Source organism: Strix aluco, chromosome 3, assembly GCF_031877795.1.
Source record: "Strix aluco isolate bStrAlu1 chromosome 3, bStrAlu1.hap1, whole genome shotgun sequence".
NCBI classification, from domain to species: Eukaryota; Metazoa; Chordata; class Aves; order Strigiformes; family Strigidae; genus Strix; species Strix aluco.
The window spans coordinates 71,073,762-71,090,918 of NC_133933.1; the positions used below are offsets into that span (position 1 = coordinate 71,073,762).

A 17,157-nucleotide genomic window follows, 5' to 3' on the forward strand; every position below is an offset into this window, starting at 1 on the left:
GAAAGGATTACTATCAAATTACAACCTTCAAAAAAAAAAAAAAAAAAAAAAGGAACATTCTTTCATCACTTCTAAACTGAAAGCTTAGGTACCATCAGAAAACATATACCTTTAGCAAGAGAGACTGATATTTCCCCAGCAAACTGCTGATACCTCAGTCTTGTCTGCAGTAATGTTTTTCTACTTTATTCTTAGGCACTCCTCAGGCTCTTTCAATCCCCTCCCTCTGCCCTGAGTGCTCAAGAATGATCTTAGTACCACAGGGCTTCTCAATTATTTCTCTCCACTGCAAACTCAGTCTGCCTTATTATCTCCACTTGAGTAGGAAATTGCAGCTAAATAGACTTTCTTAAAGTGACACATAAATCAGCGACAGAGCCAGAAGTCAAGGCCTGCCAAGATGACGCTTATTGATCCAGAAGTTGACCTACAAAGCAACCCTGGCTTCGAATTATTTCAGCCAGAATACTTCTAAATACCAAACACTAATATCTCATGGGGAACCCAAGCAAGTGACAAATAAAAAATGAATGGCTACCTGCCAAAGTTTTGGTTCCAGTGAGTTGTTCAGAACCGCGCAGGAAGGCTGTGGTAGAAGCAAATGCAGCACTAAGCTTTCCTGTGCGGGACTTACCTGCATTAATCATGAAACTATTCCTTTTCCTTCCTGAAATCCTCTGTCCAATTACTTACAAGTCTAACAGCATCTACAGCAAACAACGCAGTAGATTTTGTGGTAAAATAGCATGGGATCACTTAAGCGAAGACGCTACCATGACTACACATGAGGAAGCCCAATTAAAGATCCAAAGACAAACCTAATTCCAGCATTTCTTGGCTTTGGAGTTCTAGCAATTTCAATAGTGAAATTTCCTTTTTGGTCTTTCTTTTTTAAAATAAGGTAAAATCATTTTATGACAATGCAAAGTTTTAATCAGAAATCTATGGTGATGAAGCACAGCATGAGCTAGTTAATTACATGAGATTGCAACAGAAGAAAGTTACTTTCACATGGAAAAGACCAGGCCACTTGGAACATCTGCTGTGGCTCACATGTGGTCAGAGAAAGTCTATTTTGCCTTGCTTTCTCATCTCTGCACTACCCTGTACCAACTTCCCCGAAACGAACCTATCTTCTCTCTGGAATAACGCCTTCCTGCTGGAGGCAGTGATTTAACCAGTTCCCGGTAGTCAATGTCTCCCATGGACACTCTCAGGGACTCTCCCCAGAGGGACAAATGCCTCCCCAGATTCGAAGCGCAGCACATGCCACTGTGTGAGGACAGAAATAACTTCACACTAAAAAAGCACTGTACTTAGTTATCCCGTGAGACAATACCAGTATTTCTGACATATAATCATGTGAGAAAAAAACTAAGTTGTTTTCAAATGTTAATTATCTCAAGTAAGCTTGAACGCAATTTCAGAGCAAGCAGGTGGAAGAATGCACTCTACTGCCTTGAGTTGCTGCACCTATGCATCTAGAAACACAGCATGATGAAGCACTGTTACCTTCTTTACAGCATGGCTGGAAATACCAAGCACCACTGACCATTATTCCACCATTCATGTTCCACTACTGTAGTTGGTTTCCTACAATATTAGCCGCCCAACTTTATTTATAGGTTAATTTCTTCATCATCAAATTTATTGATATTTTCTTTTCCGTTCAAGCACAATATGCAAGCTGAAAATAATGACCAAAATTCTGTCCATGTAGTATATAACAGCTCACTTTCCCAACACAAGCACTAGAAAACTCATTACGAAGTACTTCATAAACTTCTGTCACTGCAGTAGGAAGTGACTGTAAATTATTACAGCTTTTCCAATTTAATGAGTACATTTAAATCTTGAAGTGATGGTGTTACTGTCTGCACTCAGCACAGAGATTTAAAAAAAAAGAAAAAAAAAAAGAAGAGTATTTCACATTTACATTCATAACATGCAGAGTAACTGGTAAGCACTGATGTTTTTCAGATGAGCATACATTACTTAGCCTGCCACATGAAGGCATTCTGTAATTTGTAAACTATTTTAAACTCTACTGGAATTCAGTTTTCTGTTTTATTTAAACATCTTGAAAGAACTAATAAACAATGCTGAAATTTTTGTTCTCAGTCTTCAGTGCATCATACTGAACAATTTTTAATTCTCCCTATCCCCTGTATAATTTGAAATTCTAGTGTTTTCCACAACCACTCACTATTTATCTGTCACACAGTACGCTCAAGGCAGCGTTCAAGAAGTATTAATTATTTTATGACTATTTTTGCTAGAGAGTTTTAACAAAATCTGTACGAGAGTGTATTTCCACCACCTTCTCCAACTATGGGTGACAAAAATCTAACAATTAACACTGCCCAAATTCATAGTGAAAGAACATTTTCAGCATTTTACCAGTGGGAAAACAGATGTAGACATTAGAGACCATGGCATGGCTGCGAACAGAGGCTTGGTATCTGACTGGCCTTCCTTGTTTTTATCAGACTGGGAAGTGGCTGCCCCTGCATGCAGCCTATCTCAGTGAAGTCTGGTAGGCATGAAACTGCCCACAGGACTTCGTAACAAAGAGAAATACAATTTCCCATTTCTGATTTAGTTGTTCTTCTATATCATAAGGAAAGGTAAATTTAAGCAATGATAAGAAAATATTGATAAAAGTTATTTGTAAATGTTTCAAGCATTTTACACTACGTACAATAGTTTTTTACCAGCTTTTATTCATAGAGGAACTTATATTCACAAAAATGAAGTGGTTCTTAAAAAGAATGGCTGCTCAGATATACTTGCCTGATAATCTGAGGAGGCTGGATATTAATATAGCACACAAGAAAAGAGATTTCTTAAAAAGTGCATACATAAAAATAAGCATGAAACTTCATCATGCAAGCAGTAAAGACAAGCAAACGCCATATGAGTTACATGACTGAAAATAAGGACTTCAAGTAGGCAACTCCACAAAACTTCTCTATTAAAAAGCAGCATTTCAACATTTTGGTGTATGTTTAACTTAAAGCATGCTTATACAATACAATTTACCAAATCTGAGTGTTCAAAGACAATTTTCCCCAATGTTTCATGAAGAGAAGAGACTAAATGTGAGAATGTAAGCAATACATTGTCTGCAATGAATAGTTCAGCTATTGCTCATTATTTATTATAAAAACCCCAGGCACTCTATTACCAAGCTATAAAAATAAAATATTTGGATTTGTGCTTCTTACTACTACAGTGTTTTCACTGGATTTTTCAATTGTATTTCAACGTAAATACATGGCAATGGTTTGATATCTTTAGTGGAACAAGTCTATTATCATTTTTGAAAGACACATGCAAGCTTATAAGAAGTAACTGCTGTGTAAGGCCATTTTCTTTAGATTCAGGACACAGTATTAAAATACTCTGTTATCAGGACAGTTCAGGTAAACCATCTACATTAATACTATTCTGAGAATTCCACAAAGAGCATAACATATCTTCCACAATCACATTTACAGTTTCAAGGGATTAGTCACCCTTTTAACCATATGTAGAAGCAGCCTTGAAAACGTAGTTGTTACAATTATCTCACGAGCTTAAAAATCCTTACTATTCTAACAGCTCAAACTGTTTTGGTACCTAGATAAATGCCTAGTCTTTCACATAGTCTTGATGTTCCCTGGTCCAGTGATCTCCTCAGACTAATTCTGCACTGTTATAAAATATTCTTCTTTCAGTCAGGCTTTTGTATTTAAAAAAAAGGCAACAAAAAAGACCAGAATAAGCTGCCTGACCAATTCTCTCTGTATCTTTCATCATTCTGGGTGTATTACCACTGCACCTCTGTCTGTGTCTTTCCTAATGCATGGGCCAAAGAAATAATCTCTGCCAAAAAATCAAATACTTATTTGTTTCCAAATTAAAAAAAAAAACCAAACACAAAACTAAAAAAACCCAGAAGAGACACCTTAAGATGAAGCTCATGCTTTCTTGAACAGGACATAGTTAAGAATCTTCTTACATGATTTTTTGAAGTTACCCTCAGCTACACTTCCCAGTCCCTTCCCTCTCTTTGTATGGAAGCTTTTCTATTCCTCTACTAACTAATGACCCAATCTTTGCTTTGGTTTTGTTTCTGTTGTCATAGGGTAACCAGAACTGAACAAAGTACCAGTGATTTATGTGAGATTATTATATTTTCCTGCATTGCTCCCTTCTGTATTCCTTAAACATTTCAATATCATGTTTTCCTTTCACACAATGTTGCTTATTAAAATAGAAAGGAATTTTAAAAGCCTGGACTTTTTAAAAAAAATACAGAACTGGTCAGGGATGTAGAGGCTGATGATAGCTTTGGCAGCAGCGACCATGAGATGGTGAAGTCTGAAATCCTGCAAGAAGCAAGCAAAACAAATACTGAAACAGCAGCACTGGACTTCAGGAGAGGCAGATTTTGGTTTGTTCAGAGATCTGCGTGGCAGGATCATACAAGAGAGTCCTTTAAAGGGTGAATAGGCCCAGGAAACCTGAGTATCTCTCCAGGGACTTCACACCAGGAGAATGATGCATGCCAATGCGCAAGAAGTTAAGCAAACGTGGATGAAGGCCAATATGAACGAACTAGGGACTCCTGACTTAGTTCAAATGGAAAAGGAAGTAAGCAGAAGGTGAATCAGGGGAAATGTTACATTGAGAAGGTATATGGTGATGTTGCTGTAGTGTACAGTGATGGAATGAGCAAACCCAAAGCTCAGCTGGAAAAGAAACTAGTAAAGGCAACAAGAAAGGCTTCTATATGTGTACAGGCAGCAAAAGCGAACTACCAAATTGGAGGGAGTGGCTGATAATGAAGGGCGGGGTTGCTATTCAGAAAGACCTCGACATGCTGAAGAAATGGGCTAACAAGATCTCATGAAGGTCTACAAAATCATACGCAAGGCCCTGCACCTGGGACAGAACAGCTGTGTGCATGAGTACAGCCCTGGGGCTGACTATTGGAAAACAGATTTTCAGAAGAAGACCTAGAAGAAGAGTTGAACATGAGTCAGCAATGTGCCCTGGCAGCAAACGCAGCCACGAGCATCCAGAGCTGCTTTAGCAAGAGGGGAGCCAGCAGGTCGAGGGAACTGATTATTCCTCTCTATTTAATGCTGATGAGACCATATGCGGACTACTGTGTCCAGTACAAGAAAGACACTGACATACTGGAGCAAGTCCAGCAGATGTCCACCAAAACAAGTAGGGGCTGTAGCAGATGGATGACATGCAAGGAGAAGCTGAGCAAACTTGTTTGCTCAGTCTTAAGAACAGAAGGACAGATTTTACTGCTGTCTTCCAGTAGTTGATGGGAGGACATAGAGGGGATGGAGCCAGGTTCTCAGATGTGCACAGTAGAAGGACAAGATGCAACAGGCACCAGCTGCAAAAGGGGAAATTCCAATGAAGTATCCATAAAAGGAAAAAATCACTATGAGGGTGGACAAATGCTTAACAGGCTGCCAACAGAGACTGTGGTAGCTCCAACCCTGGAGATAACCAAACCCATACTGGACAAGGCCCTGAGCAACCTGATCTAAGTTGGCCTGAGGTCTGGGGTGCTCAGAGGTGGTGTCCTGAGGTCCTTTCCAAAGAAAATTATTCTGTGAGTGTATTCTACAATTCTGTAATTTAAAACAAAAAACAAAAAAAACCCACAAAATAAACCACAAAACACTCACAGAAATGTATGCCCTGAATTTCAAACATTATTTGGCTCTCTACTTCAACAACAGACACTGTATCAGGCATCAAGGGATATAAAGTTCTTTCAAAAAACACACATTTTCTTCTGAGATTCCTTTTTAAAAAATAAACTATGAGAAAACCTCATCAATGTTATTCTAAGTGGAATGATATGAAAATATGGATTATAATCAACAGGAAATAGGTGCAAGAAAATCTCTAATATTGAAACTGTATTTTTAGCTAACGCAGCAGAGGACATCTAATGACACAGTAAAAAGTATCAGATAAATAAAAAAATACATAAAATACTCTGAAAACAAAATAAAATTGTTATGATTTACTTCAGTAAATACAACCAGTGTGAAAAATGTAATTAAAAGTACTATTCCAATATCATTCAAATTTCTAAACTATACCAAGCGCAGAAGCACTCACTTTATTAATTTTTCTAGGCACCCACATGACAAAAGGATAGCAAAAATAAACCATTTTTAGAAATAAAAAAGAACTAAGAATATGAGACTGTGAGCGCCAATGACAGTGTAAAGACTCTTAGTGATACGGTAATATAATGCTCTAAATGGACTGAATTTTCACACTTAACTTTTGAGATTTCTTTTGGATTTTGTGCACTTGATTGCTTCTGTCTATATAGTGAGGCAGTGCTAATTTATGCCTTCCTACGGGGATGACGGCTGTCTGTGCCAGCACCAGAAACTGAATCAAGAAACTCCAGAGCTTAAAGTTAACAGGCTACAGTCTCTTAACTCAGAGTTGCAGATTCATGTTTTATTCATAAAAGCAGATACCTACACACCAGCTTGTGAAATGCATTCTTTCAGCATTTAACATTTTTATTTCACTTATTAAAAAAATTACGTATCTTACCTTTAGGTCACTTCCTGGCAAAGTACCTATGCCATCCTTCCAGTCCATAGCACTAAATACATCAAACTCTTGACCATTTCCACTAGAAGCAGATTCATTCATGATGCATGTACTAAAAAAAAAAAAAAAGGATTTTATCTGAAAATGCTAGAAGTGGTTTAATGCTTGTATCGCCAGACATTTCTTCAAATGCACTTCACAGACTAGTATCAAATGCTTCCCTCGGCACACTGGCAATGTGGATAGCTGATGACAATGCTGATAATATACACTAATATACACTACTAAAAGCAAGGGGAAATCTTTTGAAAAACCTTAAAAAATAATACCTGTTTTATACACTAGGAGGCTAGTAATGAGGCTGTATTGGAGAGAAATTAAAAACTTCAAACTGCAAATAAATTGACATGGGGAAAACATACCTCAAGTTCACCTAGGAAAAACGTTTGTTCTGGGGAAGGCAGAACATGAGTGCATGCCTATAATAAATACATTTAAGTACTGTTTTTCCTTAATATTGGATAACATGCTGATGTTAATTTGAAACTGTCTTTCATTTGCGTGGTCTGACCAGGATACCCAAATATTCGTTGTCTGTTTCCACTCAGTTTCACTAAATTTTGATTTGCATTTGTAAAATTTATTTACATGTAGAGCAGCACATACGCACCAGAGAAAACTACTGCTTTGCAAGACTGTATTTTACTGGATCCTTCTGTTTCAGAACAGTGAAAGGAGAGGAGAGAATATTTATCTTCAGAAATCGTGGTTTCAGACATCGTCCTCTGCAGTAAGAGTTTATCACAAAGAATTTGCACAAGCAACAGAAGTATATAACAGTTGCCACTGACCCCTGGCTTTGGCCCACCACTTGTCACTGCAACAAAGACAGCATCAGTTGCACTGAACTGCAAATGTTTCTAGCAGCCAGCTGGGACTACTACCAACTTCTTCCTTTCCACTTCTTACAAACCCAGCAATCCTTAAATCTGGGGCCTGGCACCTAATTTACTATTTGTTCAATGTGAAATCTGACTCATTAATTTTCTTTCTGAAGAACTACTATGCTATGCCTAGCAGCTGAAATAATTTGCGGCAAATTAGCTCTGTCTTTGGTTTGTGAACTATTAGCAAAAGCTCACCCCTTTTCAAATTTACACTTTCTGAACTTTTTAACAAACACCTTCTAAGCCTCATACTCCATCTGCAGACTTCAAACTTCTGCTGCAAATATCAGTATATTTAAAATTCAAACAGGTAGTGAGAGAGCTTCCTCAGTGCTCGACCTTGTTTTCTAAAATCTAATTTCTTACTTAGGTCCCACTGCCAAAATCTGCAAATATCTATTAATACTCTCTGGAAATATGGAATTTCCACAAAAAACACTGAGTAGGATTTGTTCACTCACAGAAAAAGATGCAAAACGAGCAGAAAAACTCAGGTTGTCTAGAAGCATTTTACTGAAAGTTTGAGGAGAAAAATGCTTAGCTAGTTAACTCTGTTGCGTGAAAAATAATCGAATTTACATTTGTTTCATCAGAAAAATTGTATCCATCACTGTAACAGCACCACTATAGACAAATACTACTCTTGTTTTGGGTCCGCTATGTGAACTCCCTTGTATTTCTCCTTGGCTTCCTTCTCATTGCTAGCAGAATTCTTTAAACCCCTGAGCAATATCTTACTCCACGAGTACTTTCATTACACTACAGCCACCACACAATATCAACAGGATAACAGGAGCTGGACCTCAGTCAGTAACCACTCCTTAGGATGAAAGGTTCTGCATTCCCCTTCATTTTATATGATGGGTAGGGTTCACAGAAGGCTCTTTGAGAAAAATTCACATACTTCACACGACAAGGTTAAAGCAGGAAGAACCACATGATTCAATGTGTCTTCTCCACCCCTAATTTCAGTAATCCTCTATGAGAAAGTATTGAAAACCGTACCATCAATGCCAAAAATTCATTTTAAAATATGTCAATAAATCTAAACAAATTCAGTGCAAACTGAGAATTCTTCAAGGCCACAGACTTTATCTTTTAAAGTAGCTCCCAGGCAAAATCCACCACCCCATCTCAGGGCAGCTCCTGCAACACAGCTTGGACCATCTCTGATCTGCAAGCATGGTACATCGCAGAGTCCAAGCCCACGAACCATCCAGCCTTCCACACCGCAGCAGATCAACTCCAGCAGGCTTCCACCAAACTGAACTGCAGCACACTGGCAGAGGCACGGGCCTTCTCTCAAGAACACAAGACCCAAACTGATAAGGAGTAGATGAAAAATCAGATCTATCCAGAAACCCGTGAAATTTTAAGGACATGAAACATGCTGGCTTAAGCACATTGGTGAAACGAGCTCCCTGCGATTAGCCTGGCTAAGCAAACACAAAGCTGTGTTCTGTATTAAGTGAAGTTTCTAAGTAATCTTAAATTACCACCCTATTTAGAGGACACTTCACTCAACCCTCCTGTGGTTTATTTATTACAGAAATGATGCTCCAATGGTTTCTGCAGAAGGCATGACAGAAGATGGGACGAGACTTGGGAGGCTGCGGGGAAACACTTCCTCGCAGCGGCCGCTGTCCCACGAAGCAAGAAGCAGCGGGCATCCACTCCAACAGATGCTGGCATCTCCAATACCACCACTCTCCTTACAGACAAGCTTTGTAACAGAAACAGTTGGAAAAAAATGACAAGGGGAAAAAATCTTAGAGCCTAACCCACTTAGGCAGGATGTAAACTGTGAAATTAAAAAAAAAAAAAAAGTAAAAATTGGTAACAGAAATGTTCAGGGTGTATTTCTCTCATGAAAAGATACAGACTTTAACTTAATTACACCTAACAAAGTTTCCTCAGGTAACAATCAGCAATAATGATACATTCTATTGTTTGATAAGGTATTCATTATTGTTTTCCTTTTAAAATTAACTCAACATCAAAGGCACAACCTGTACTTTCACATTCTGCAGCCTTCAGAATGGTTCTTAGTGGGGATGAAAAGGTCACAGGGCAATGCAGATAGAAATGAATTTACCAAAAGGAATAACATTTAACAAAATATCTGTTATAATAATAATAATAACAAAATTTCCAGTTTTGCTGAGTTCGAACAGATGAAAGATAGGGCTATATCCCTCTATAATGATAATAAGGAGGGCGATAGAGACCAATTAAATTGTTACAGCAATGAGATCCTAAAAAAGGATGAAATCATTGCAATATATACATCTAAATCACAGAACAAAGAAAACTACAGAATGTCTTATCTACTTATTTTCATTTTCGTTTTTAAAGCTCTGATGTAATTCTTTGAACTACTATAACTCCTTCCATAATGATTTCATTTGCTTTCATGACTGTTGCTACACTTCCAGAAAAGTAGTAAAAATACTAGATGAATAAGGGGCAAAGTAATTACAGTACTGTCCCTATGCCTGTCACTGAATGCCATCTGATGTGAAGGACATAATAGTAAGAACTTGAAACAGTCATCTTCCAAAAGCATCTCCAAAATCCACTATTAGGGATATAGCTGTAGCTTAGTCTTCACAGCCATAAACTGTAACATTTATAGAGGAGTGTGCTGCATGCTAATATTTCAACATTAACTTTGTTTTAGGCCTATGTAATAAATTCATTAAAATAAGCAAGCATATAAAATAAGATTACACACATCCTTTAGAAAAACCTTCATTTTCACCAACTGGCTCAACAATAAATGAGTACCTCACAGAGGAGATACTTAATGAGAATAACAGCACTAAAAATGAGATATTTTCATCTGGTGAAAGACTCTCTAAAGATGTAAAGCAAAGAAACAGGAGAGAATATGCCAATTAAACTTACAAGCAGTTTTTGAAATAATTACGGGGTTATGTACCGAATACATCAAAACATAGTAATAGGATTCTTTCAGTCAGTGCTTCAAAAAAATACCTGATACCTACCCAAATTTTGAAAATCTAAGATACCACCTGTGAAATGTCCATATTGATTTCTAATCAGCAGGACCAACTTAATACCAGGTTACTAGGCAGAAGGGAGAGGAGGTATGCCAGACTGGCATAACTCGTCTGCGACAGTGTGTCTTTTCTTTTTATGCATCCCTGTGTATTTTTATTTTTACTTTTGAGGATTTCTGCAGCTACCCTGACAGGATAGCCTAGCAGATTTGCCCCATGCTGGTCCCCTCCCCAGCTGACAGCTCCTGTGAGGAGAGGCAAAATGGGCATTGTGGAGCTGGAGAAGGTCTCAGCAAGTGGCACCATGGGTGAGGTCCAAGGGAAAAACAGAGGTCCCAAGGGAAGTGATGTCCTTAAGGAGCCAAGCCATGGTCCCTCTTCCCAACAGGGCTGGGTGACACCAGCGCTGACAGATATTCAGAAATAAAGGCAACAGGTGAGTTCTTTTGTCCTAATATCGTAGATGGCTATTTTGGGCATCTCCAAGGAGAAGGCTGCTTGGCGCAGCACCCATGGGGTAAAGGGACACATTTTCCCTACACAATAAATCAGGAAAATGAAGTGGAACAGAAGGGGACAACTCAATGCACCAGAGCTGCAAATACACTAACTTTTAGACACCAGGGGACAAGTGGATACTCAGCTTCAGCTTTATTTAACATGTAAGAACACAAATACTACCAGGACTGACTTGTTACACTGCCGAAGCCACACGAAGCAGAATTGCTCCTTGCAACATAAGCTCTCTCTATTTCAGACAGACTTTGTATTAAGCTAGCTTCATAATGACAGCAAAAGCAAAGTCAACTGACTGAACTTTCCCTGCTTTTCTCCTCGCAATCCTCTCTTTGAGCTGGGTGCACCCCCCACTTGTCTCTTTCTCGCCCTTCATCTTTTTGCACCTGATTCTTCGCTTAAAGAAAAACAACCACAACAGGAACAGTGCAGGAAATGGTAAAACGCTTTGAGGCTATCCACCACATTTTAAGATGTGCTTTGTTTTGTCCCTGTTTAATAGTTCAATCATTTTAATGTTTCCTTAAAAGAAGTATCTGCAAATTACACATTTCCTTCAAAATCTCATTTTTTTGTTGTTTAGGAACTACTTTACTAGTTCTGTCACCTTTCTGTTCTGTATGCTGAAGAGCTGTTCGAGTAAATTTCACTATTTCCCTGTTTATTCCAAGTAAGTTATTTTAAAGATGAAGACATATAGTTTATGTATGCATTCACAAAGGGACCACAGCTTAAAATTCTTTGCCATTCTTAACACTTGTAACAGAAAATAGACCAGATTTCCTATCGATGATGTCCCTCTGGCATTATTTCCTCTTGGTTCATCAGTTGCTACTCTTCTGCCTCCTAGGTTCTCCAGGGGGACTGTGTATGTTTGTTCCTGCTTCCCAATACTTCAGCTTAAAACCTTTTTCCTCACAGAAATAATCTGGCCACAGATGCATTACAGAATGCTGTGAAGCCTGAGTCTCCACCAGTGCTAAAGGAGGTTCATGATATCCTCACCATGCTATCAGCTCACCTCTGCCAGCGAGCTAACACGGGTTTTGCCATACCATTGCTAGAAATGGGGTAACACGCAGCCTTCATCTACTACCTCAAACATCCACAGAACACTGTAATAACAGTTACCCAATACTAAAGCTATCCCATCATCTAATGAAACTTACCACTAACAACTTTTATCTTGTTTATAAAGATCCTGTACCTCACACTGAAAAAGCATTTCCTCTGCAACGCTTTCATGACTCCTTTATTTCTGTTATTGTCTGTGCACTCCTGAGTAGAGGTTTAATAAGACTTGAGTAAAACAACTCTGAAATCCTATGTCTTAATTTCTCTTAATTCCTTGAAACAGGCACAGAAAGCTACAGAAAACTTCTGCCTTTATTTGCACCTCCTTCCCTCCCCTGTGCAGACACCTCCTTGAGAAGAACTGTCATGCACCAAATCTTCATACGATCACCTGACCTATTTCAAATTGTTATTGCTTACCCCAAGTTAATTCAATATACATACGAACGCTCCTGACTCGTGCCCTCTTCCTCTTCTGCTGGTTCTTTGCAGCTTCCATGAGCTCTGATGTCTTTGAACAATTAATTCACCTTTTTCTAGCTCCTGAATACACTCAGCAGGTTACTGCATTTATAGACTTTCCCTTCTCTCCAATACATAAAGTGCTCATATCTCCCCATTGTGATGAGCTACTCCTGGAGCACTAATAATCTACGACTACACACTTGCTATCACTTTCTTCAGTAAGTCCCATACCAGGTAATCACTGCTTCCTCACGCCCATCACTCACAATCCATCATCCTACTTACTAGCAGCATTAAAAAACCCAAAGAGTAAATGGAATAGCCCACAAAAAGTCAACCGTCTCTCTTCAGAGAATAGGTGATGTCCAATAAAACCGAACAAGTCAGAGGAAAAGGACTCATCGTGTAATAATTTTCTTAAGTTATTAGAACTTTTAAAAGCAAGACTCTAGAAAAACTCATTAAACTGAAGGTGAAACATACACCACAACAACAAACAAAACTATAGTTCACTGCAATTGCCCAACTGACAACAAAAGCCATCCGAGAAGATGATTGCTTCAGCCACCTTCGTTAGGGCACCGGTTCATGAGAAGACCAACTGGACCACAGTCAAAGCCGCTGAAGTCACACCAGGAAAAAACCGAGTATCCGGCACCACCCGGATTGAAGTGTAGTGCTTTACTGCCTTCGGCCGCTAGTTTCAGGGAGCTCTTCTCTTGATGATGTTCATCATATAAACTTCTGGGAATATGAAAACTTCTTTGGTAAAAAGCACCGGTTTCCTGAATAGCTTTTAAATTTGCATTAAGAAAACCGTGTTACGACCCTGAATGCGGACTATTTCCTAAAACGGCACACGCTCAAGTTTTTGTATCATGAGGTTTATTTAGGCTCACCACCTGATTTTTAGCACCCACGACTGAGCATCCATTCATGAGTGGAAACAAACAGCAAAAATGGTCCGTCAACACCACTCAACTACACGAGGGACAGTCAAAATAAAACAGAACAAAACTGAAAACATAACTCACTGTAGTTTTCACTGTAAAGCCTGCACACACCACTCTATTAAGCACAGGTAACTGGAAGAAACGGAAGAGGCTGACCCTCACCACCCGGGCAGCTGCTGCATCCCCGGGGCCTCCCTGCCTCCCTCCCAGGCGTCACTCACTGGGGCTCAAACCGCACTCTCGAGTGGCACAAGTGACACGGCCACGGGGCGCGCCCCCCCCGCAGGCCGTGAGCCGGGCCCACCCGCGGGGCGGCGCGGCTGGAGCCGGCGGGCCCCGACAGCGGCCGCCCCGGAGCCGCCTCTTCCCCCCGCCCTTGGCCCGGCCCGGCCCGGCCCGGCGCGGCGGCCGGAACGCGGCGGCGAGGCCCGGCGGGCGCGGCCGCCGCTCCCCGGCGCCGTCAGCCGGCGGCCTACCACCAGAGGTCCCTCCTTGGCCAGTTTTGCGGCGTGTTTTTGCTGCACTTGAAACTTTCTGGAGAAAACCCGGGCTCAGGTCCGCGTCTTCCCCAGGCTCGGGCAGAACCACCGAGACAAAAGCGCCCGCCCGCCCGCCCGTCCCGGCTGGCTCCTCGGGGGGAGCGCTCGGGAAAAGCGGTTCTCAAGCTGCTCCGTTTCTCTCCTGCATTTGCCTTTTTTTTTTTTCCCCCTCTCCTCCCCCCCCCCCCCCTCCCCGGGCAATTAAATCGAGCGGGGGCAGAGCACCCCCCTGCCCCGGCGTGGGGGCGGCGGCGGGGGCGAGCGCGGTGCGGGCGGGGATGGGAGAGGAACTGGGTGTTAAGTGTTCCTGAGGAAGTTGCACAACGAGAGAGGGACTCTGCTTGTTTACCGGGTCCTTCGCTTTTTTTTTTCCTCCCACCCTCCCTCCACCCCCCCGAGACAGGGATCCGGGAAAAGGAGGCTGTCTCGGAGTGGAAAGGGAAAAAAAAAATTTAAAAATGTTACCTTCTCCTCCCTCCTCCCCTCCCCCAGCGCGGAGGAGGAGGAGGAAGAGGAGGGGGGGGCGAGCTCTCTTTTTCCCTAGGGGACTGCGGGGGTTTGCTCCCCGGCCGCTCGCAGCCGACCTCCGGGCATCCCTCGGCGGAGAAGTCACCCCTTCCCGCGGGGGGGGTGGGGGTGGCGGCACACGCCGCCTCCCCAGAGGGCTCGCCCCCGCCCGGCCCCGCCACCGTCAGCGCCCGGCCCCGCGCTCCAACTTTTTCTCTCACGCTCTCGTGTGCGCCCGCTCCGACGGCGAAGGAGGGGGGGGTAGAGGGGGGGAAACATGGGGGTGGGGAGCGGCCGCCGCTGCCGCCCAGACGCGGCGCCCCCCGCCTCGGGCGCTGCCGCCCCGCCGGCCTCTTCCCCAGCCCCGGCCGGGGGCGGGCGGCCGCTCCGCGGGAGCGCCTTCCCGTCGTCCGCCGCTTCTCCACCACCCCCCCTCCCAAAAAAAAAAAAAAAAAAAGAAAAAAAATCTCTTTCCCCCCTCCCCCCGCCGAAAAAACACCGCCTCACACACGTTAGCGAGAACAAGTGTGCCTATATCCTGTTGTTATATGCACCGGCTGCGGAGACGGGGAGGGAGAGACGGGCGTGTGCGCGGGGGCCGCTCCCCCACCCCGGCCGCACTTCAGCCGAGAGCGCGCAACTTCACAGAAAAGCCGCGTCCTATTCCCTGCTCCCCCCCCCCGCCCGCCCCATCCTCGGCAAAATACGCACTCACGTGGATGTGCAGTCCCGCACCCCGCCGGCAGCCCCGGGCCAGCCCCCGGGAGCCCCCCGAGGGCAGCCCGCCGAGCCGGCGGCGGTGACAGGCGCCGGCCCCCGCCGCCGCCCGCAGCCCGGAGCGGGCAGGGGCCGTTCCCCGCCGCCTCACATGTCTGCCGCAGCGAGCGCGGCGCACGCACCGCACAGAGGCAGGAACTGAGCACTCGAGCAAAAGACTTTTTTTTTTCGCCTCTTTAAAAAAAAAGAAAAATTTTGCTAGGAGCTTGCTTTTTTTTTTTTTTTTTTTTGGGTACGTGTATGTGCAAACTTTCCCCAAAATGGCGGAAATTGGGAGATGATTATATTTTAAATATCTCTCGCACACAATCACACAAAGTGCAGGAGCGACGGAAAATACAAACTCTCTCCGCTGCGCGCCGGAGAGGCCTTCGCACACGGGGACCCACGGCACATTCAACCGGTATATCCCGGCAGCCGCCACCTCTCGCCGCTTCCGACCAAAAAACCCGGGGCTTTTTCACACCCCTCCCCGCCGCGCATTGCCCCCTCGCAGCCCGCACTTCTCCCCGTCCTTCAGCCTGTGTGAACAAAGAGCCGGGGCTGGGGAGGGGGGGCTCGGGTGGCAGCGAGCCCCCTCCCTCCGCTCCGCTCCGCTCCCTCCCCGCCCGGCGCTCACACGCACACGCACACCCGTGCACACCCCACATTCCCCCCCCCCCCCCCCCCCCCGCCCCCCGCCACCCCGCCGCTGCACCCGCATCACATTGTTCCCAACGGCGCGGCGGTGCCCCGTAAGTGTCATTAAATGGAGCCAACTGACAAGCTCATTGGTGGGGCAAGTCTGCAAAATGTCTCTCCCCTGCCCTTCCCCCTCCCTTCGGAACCCCCTCCCCCCCCAAAAAAAAGGCCCCCCCAAACACATTTCCACAGCTCCCTCCCCCGTGTATATATATATGTACATACACATACGTGCGTGCGTGCCCGTGTATGTATATAAATATATAGCGCATATATATACACATGTAGTCCCTTCATGTGTTTGGGAAGAGAAAAAGAAATACCAGGCACCTCTCTCTTTCTTTTGTTCCTCTTTCACACTCGTACACTTATGATTTAGTGAGCTCCCCGGTGCCCCAGCCGCTCCCCAGCCACTTGCGAGTCACTTGCCCACTTTCCCCGGCATTAACTTCCATCCCTTCTGCTCGAGGTGGTGGGGGAGAAGCCCCCCTCCCCTTCCCCAGATACGTTTCGTAAGGGAGGGAGAGGAGGTGCGTCTCTCCCTTTATCTCTCGCGCTCTCTCTAACTTTCATCCTCACCTAGGGGGGAAAATTAAAACCCATCACCAGCCTTCGCCTCTGCAGCTCCCTAAACGGCTTGCGGATTAGATCGGAACCCGCCGCTCCTTACCCCCCCAAATTCTCTCTTTTTCTCCGTCTCTCGAGGAGTCCTGACAAATATGGTCCAGGGCTGCGGGCACCAGTGAGCATGCGCCCGCCGAGCCAGGGCTGGGGAAAGGGGAAACTGCCGCCGCCGCCGCCGCCGCCGCCGTCGTCGCCGCCGCCGCTGCTGCCGCCGCTCTTCCTCCCTCGCCCGCGCTGCCGCTGCGCCCCGGCCGCCGCCGCCCGCCGACCGACGGCGGCAGTCGTCGCCGCCGCCGCCCGTGCCAAAAATACAGCCGCCGACAACGGCTCCGACCGAGGTGCATCATCTCCCCTGATTTACTGCCGACGCTGGAGGAATAATAAGGAGACTTGTGCGACAGCCGCGCGCTATTTTGGGCACTTTCGAAAATAATGCCTTGCACTTTTCGGGGGGTGG

The 17,157-nt window shown here is 44.0% G+C and overlaps 1 protein-coding gene across 7 annotated transcripts in view; it reads right to left on the reverse strand.

Moving 5' to 3' along the window:
- The window catches only part of L3MBTL3 (L3MBTL histone methyl-lysine binding protein 3), an 89,445-nt gene extending 72,663 nt beyond the window's left edge, over positions 1-16,782 (reverse strand). For 2 of the 7 annotated variants that reach the window (XM_074819138.1, XM_074819137.1), the window contains exon 1: positions 6,595-6,706. Coding sequence is in view for 5 of the 7 variants with exons in the window: in XM_074819136.1 (XP_074675237.1) it covers positions 6,595-6,696 (102 nt within the window). In the remaining 2 variants the exon portion in view is untranslated. Of the gene's footprint in view, positions 1-6,594; positions 6,707-7,264; positions 7,303-14,576; positions 14,976-15,329; positions 15,475-16,746 lie in introns of those variants that run through there. The other 5 variants (XM_074819136.1, XM_074819141.1, XM_074819135.1 and 2 more) reach the window with 5 other exon arrangements.
- Positions 16,783-17,157: the final 375 nt, after the last annotated feature.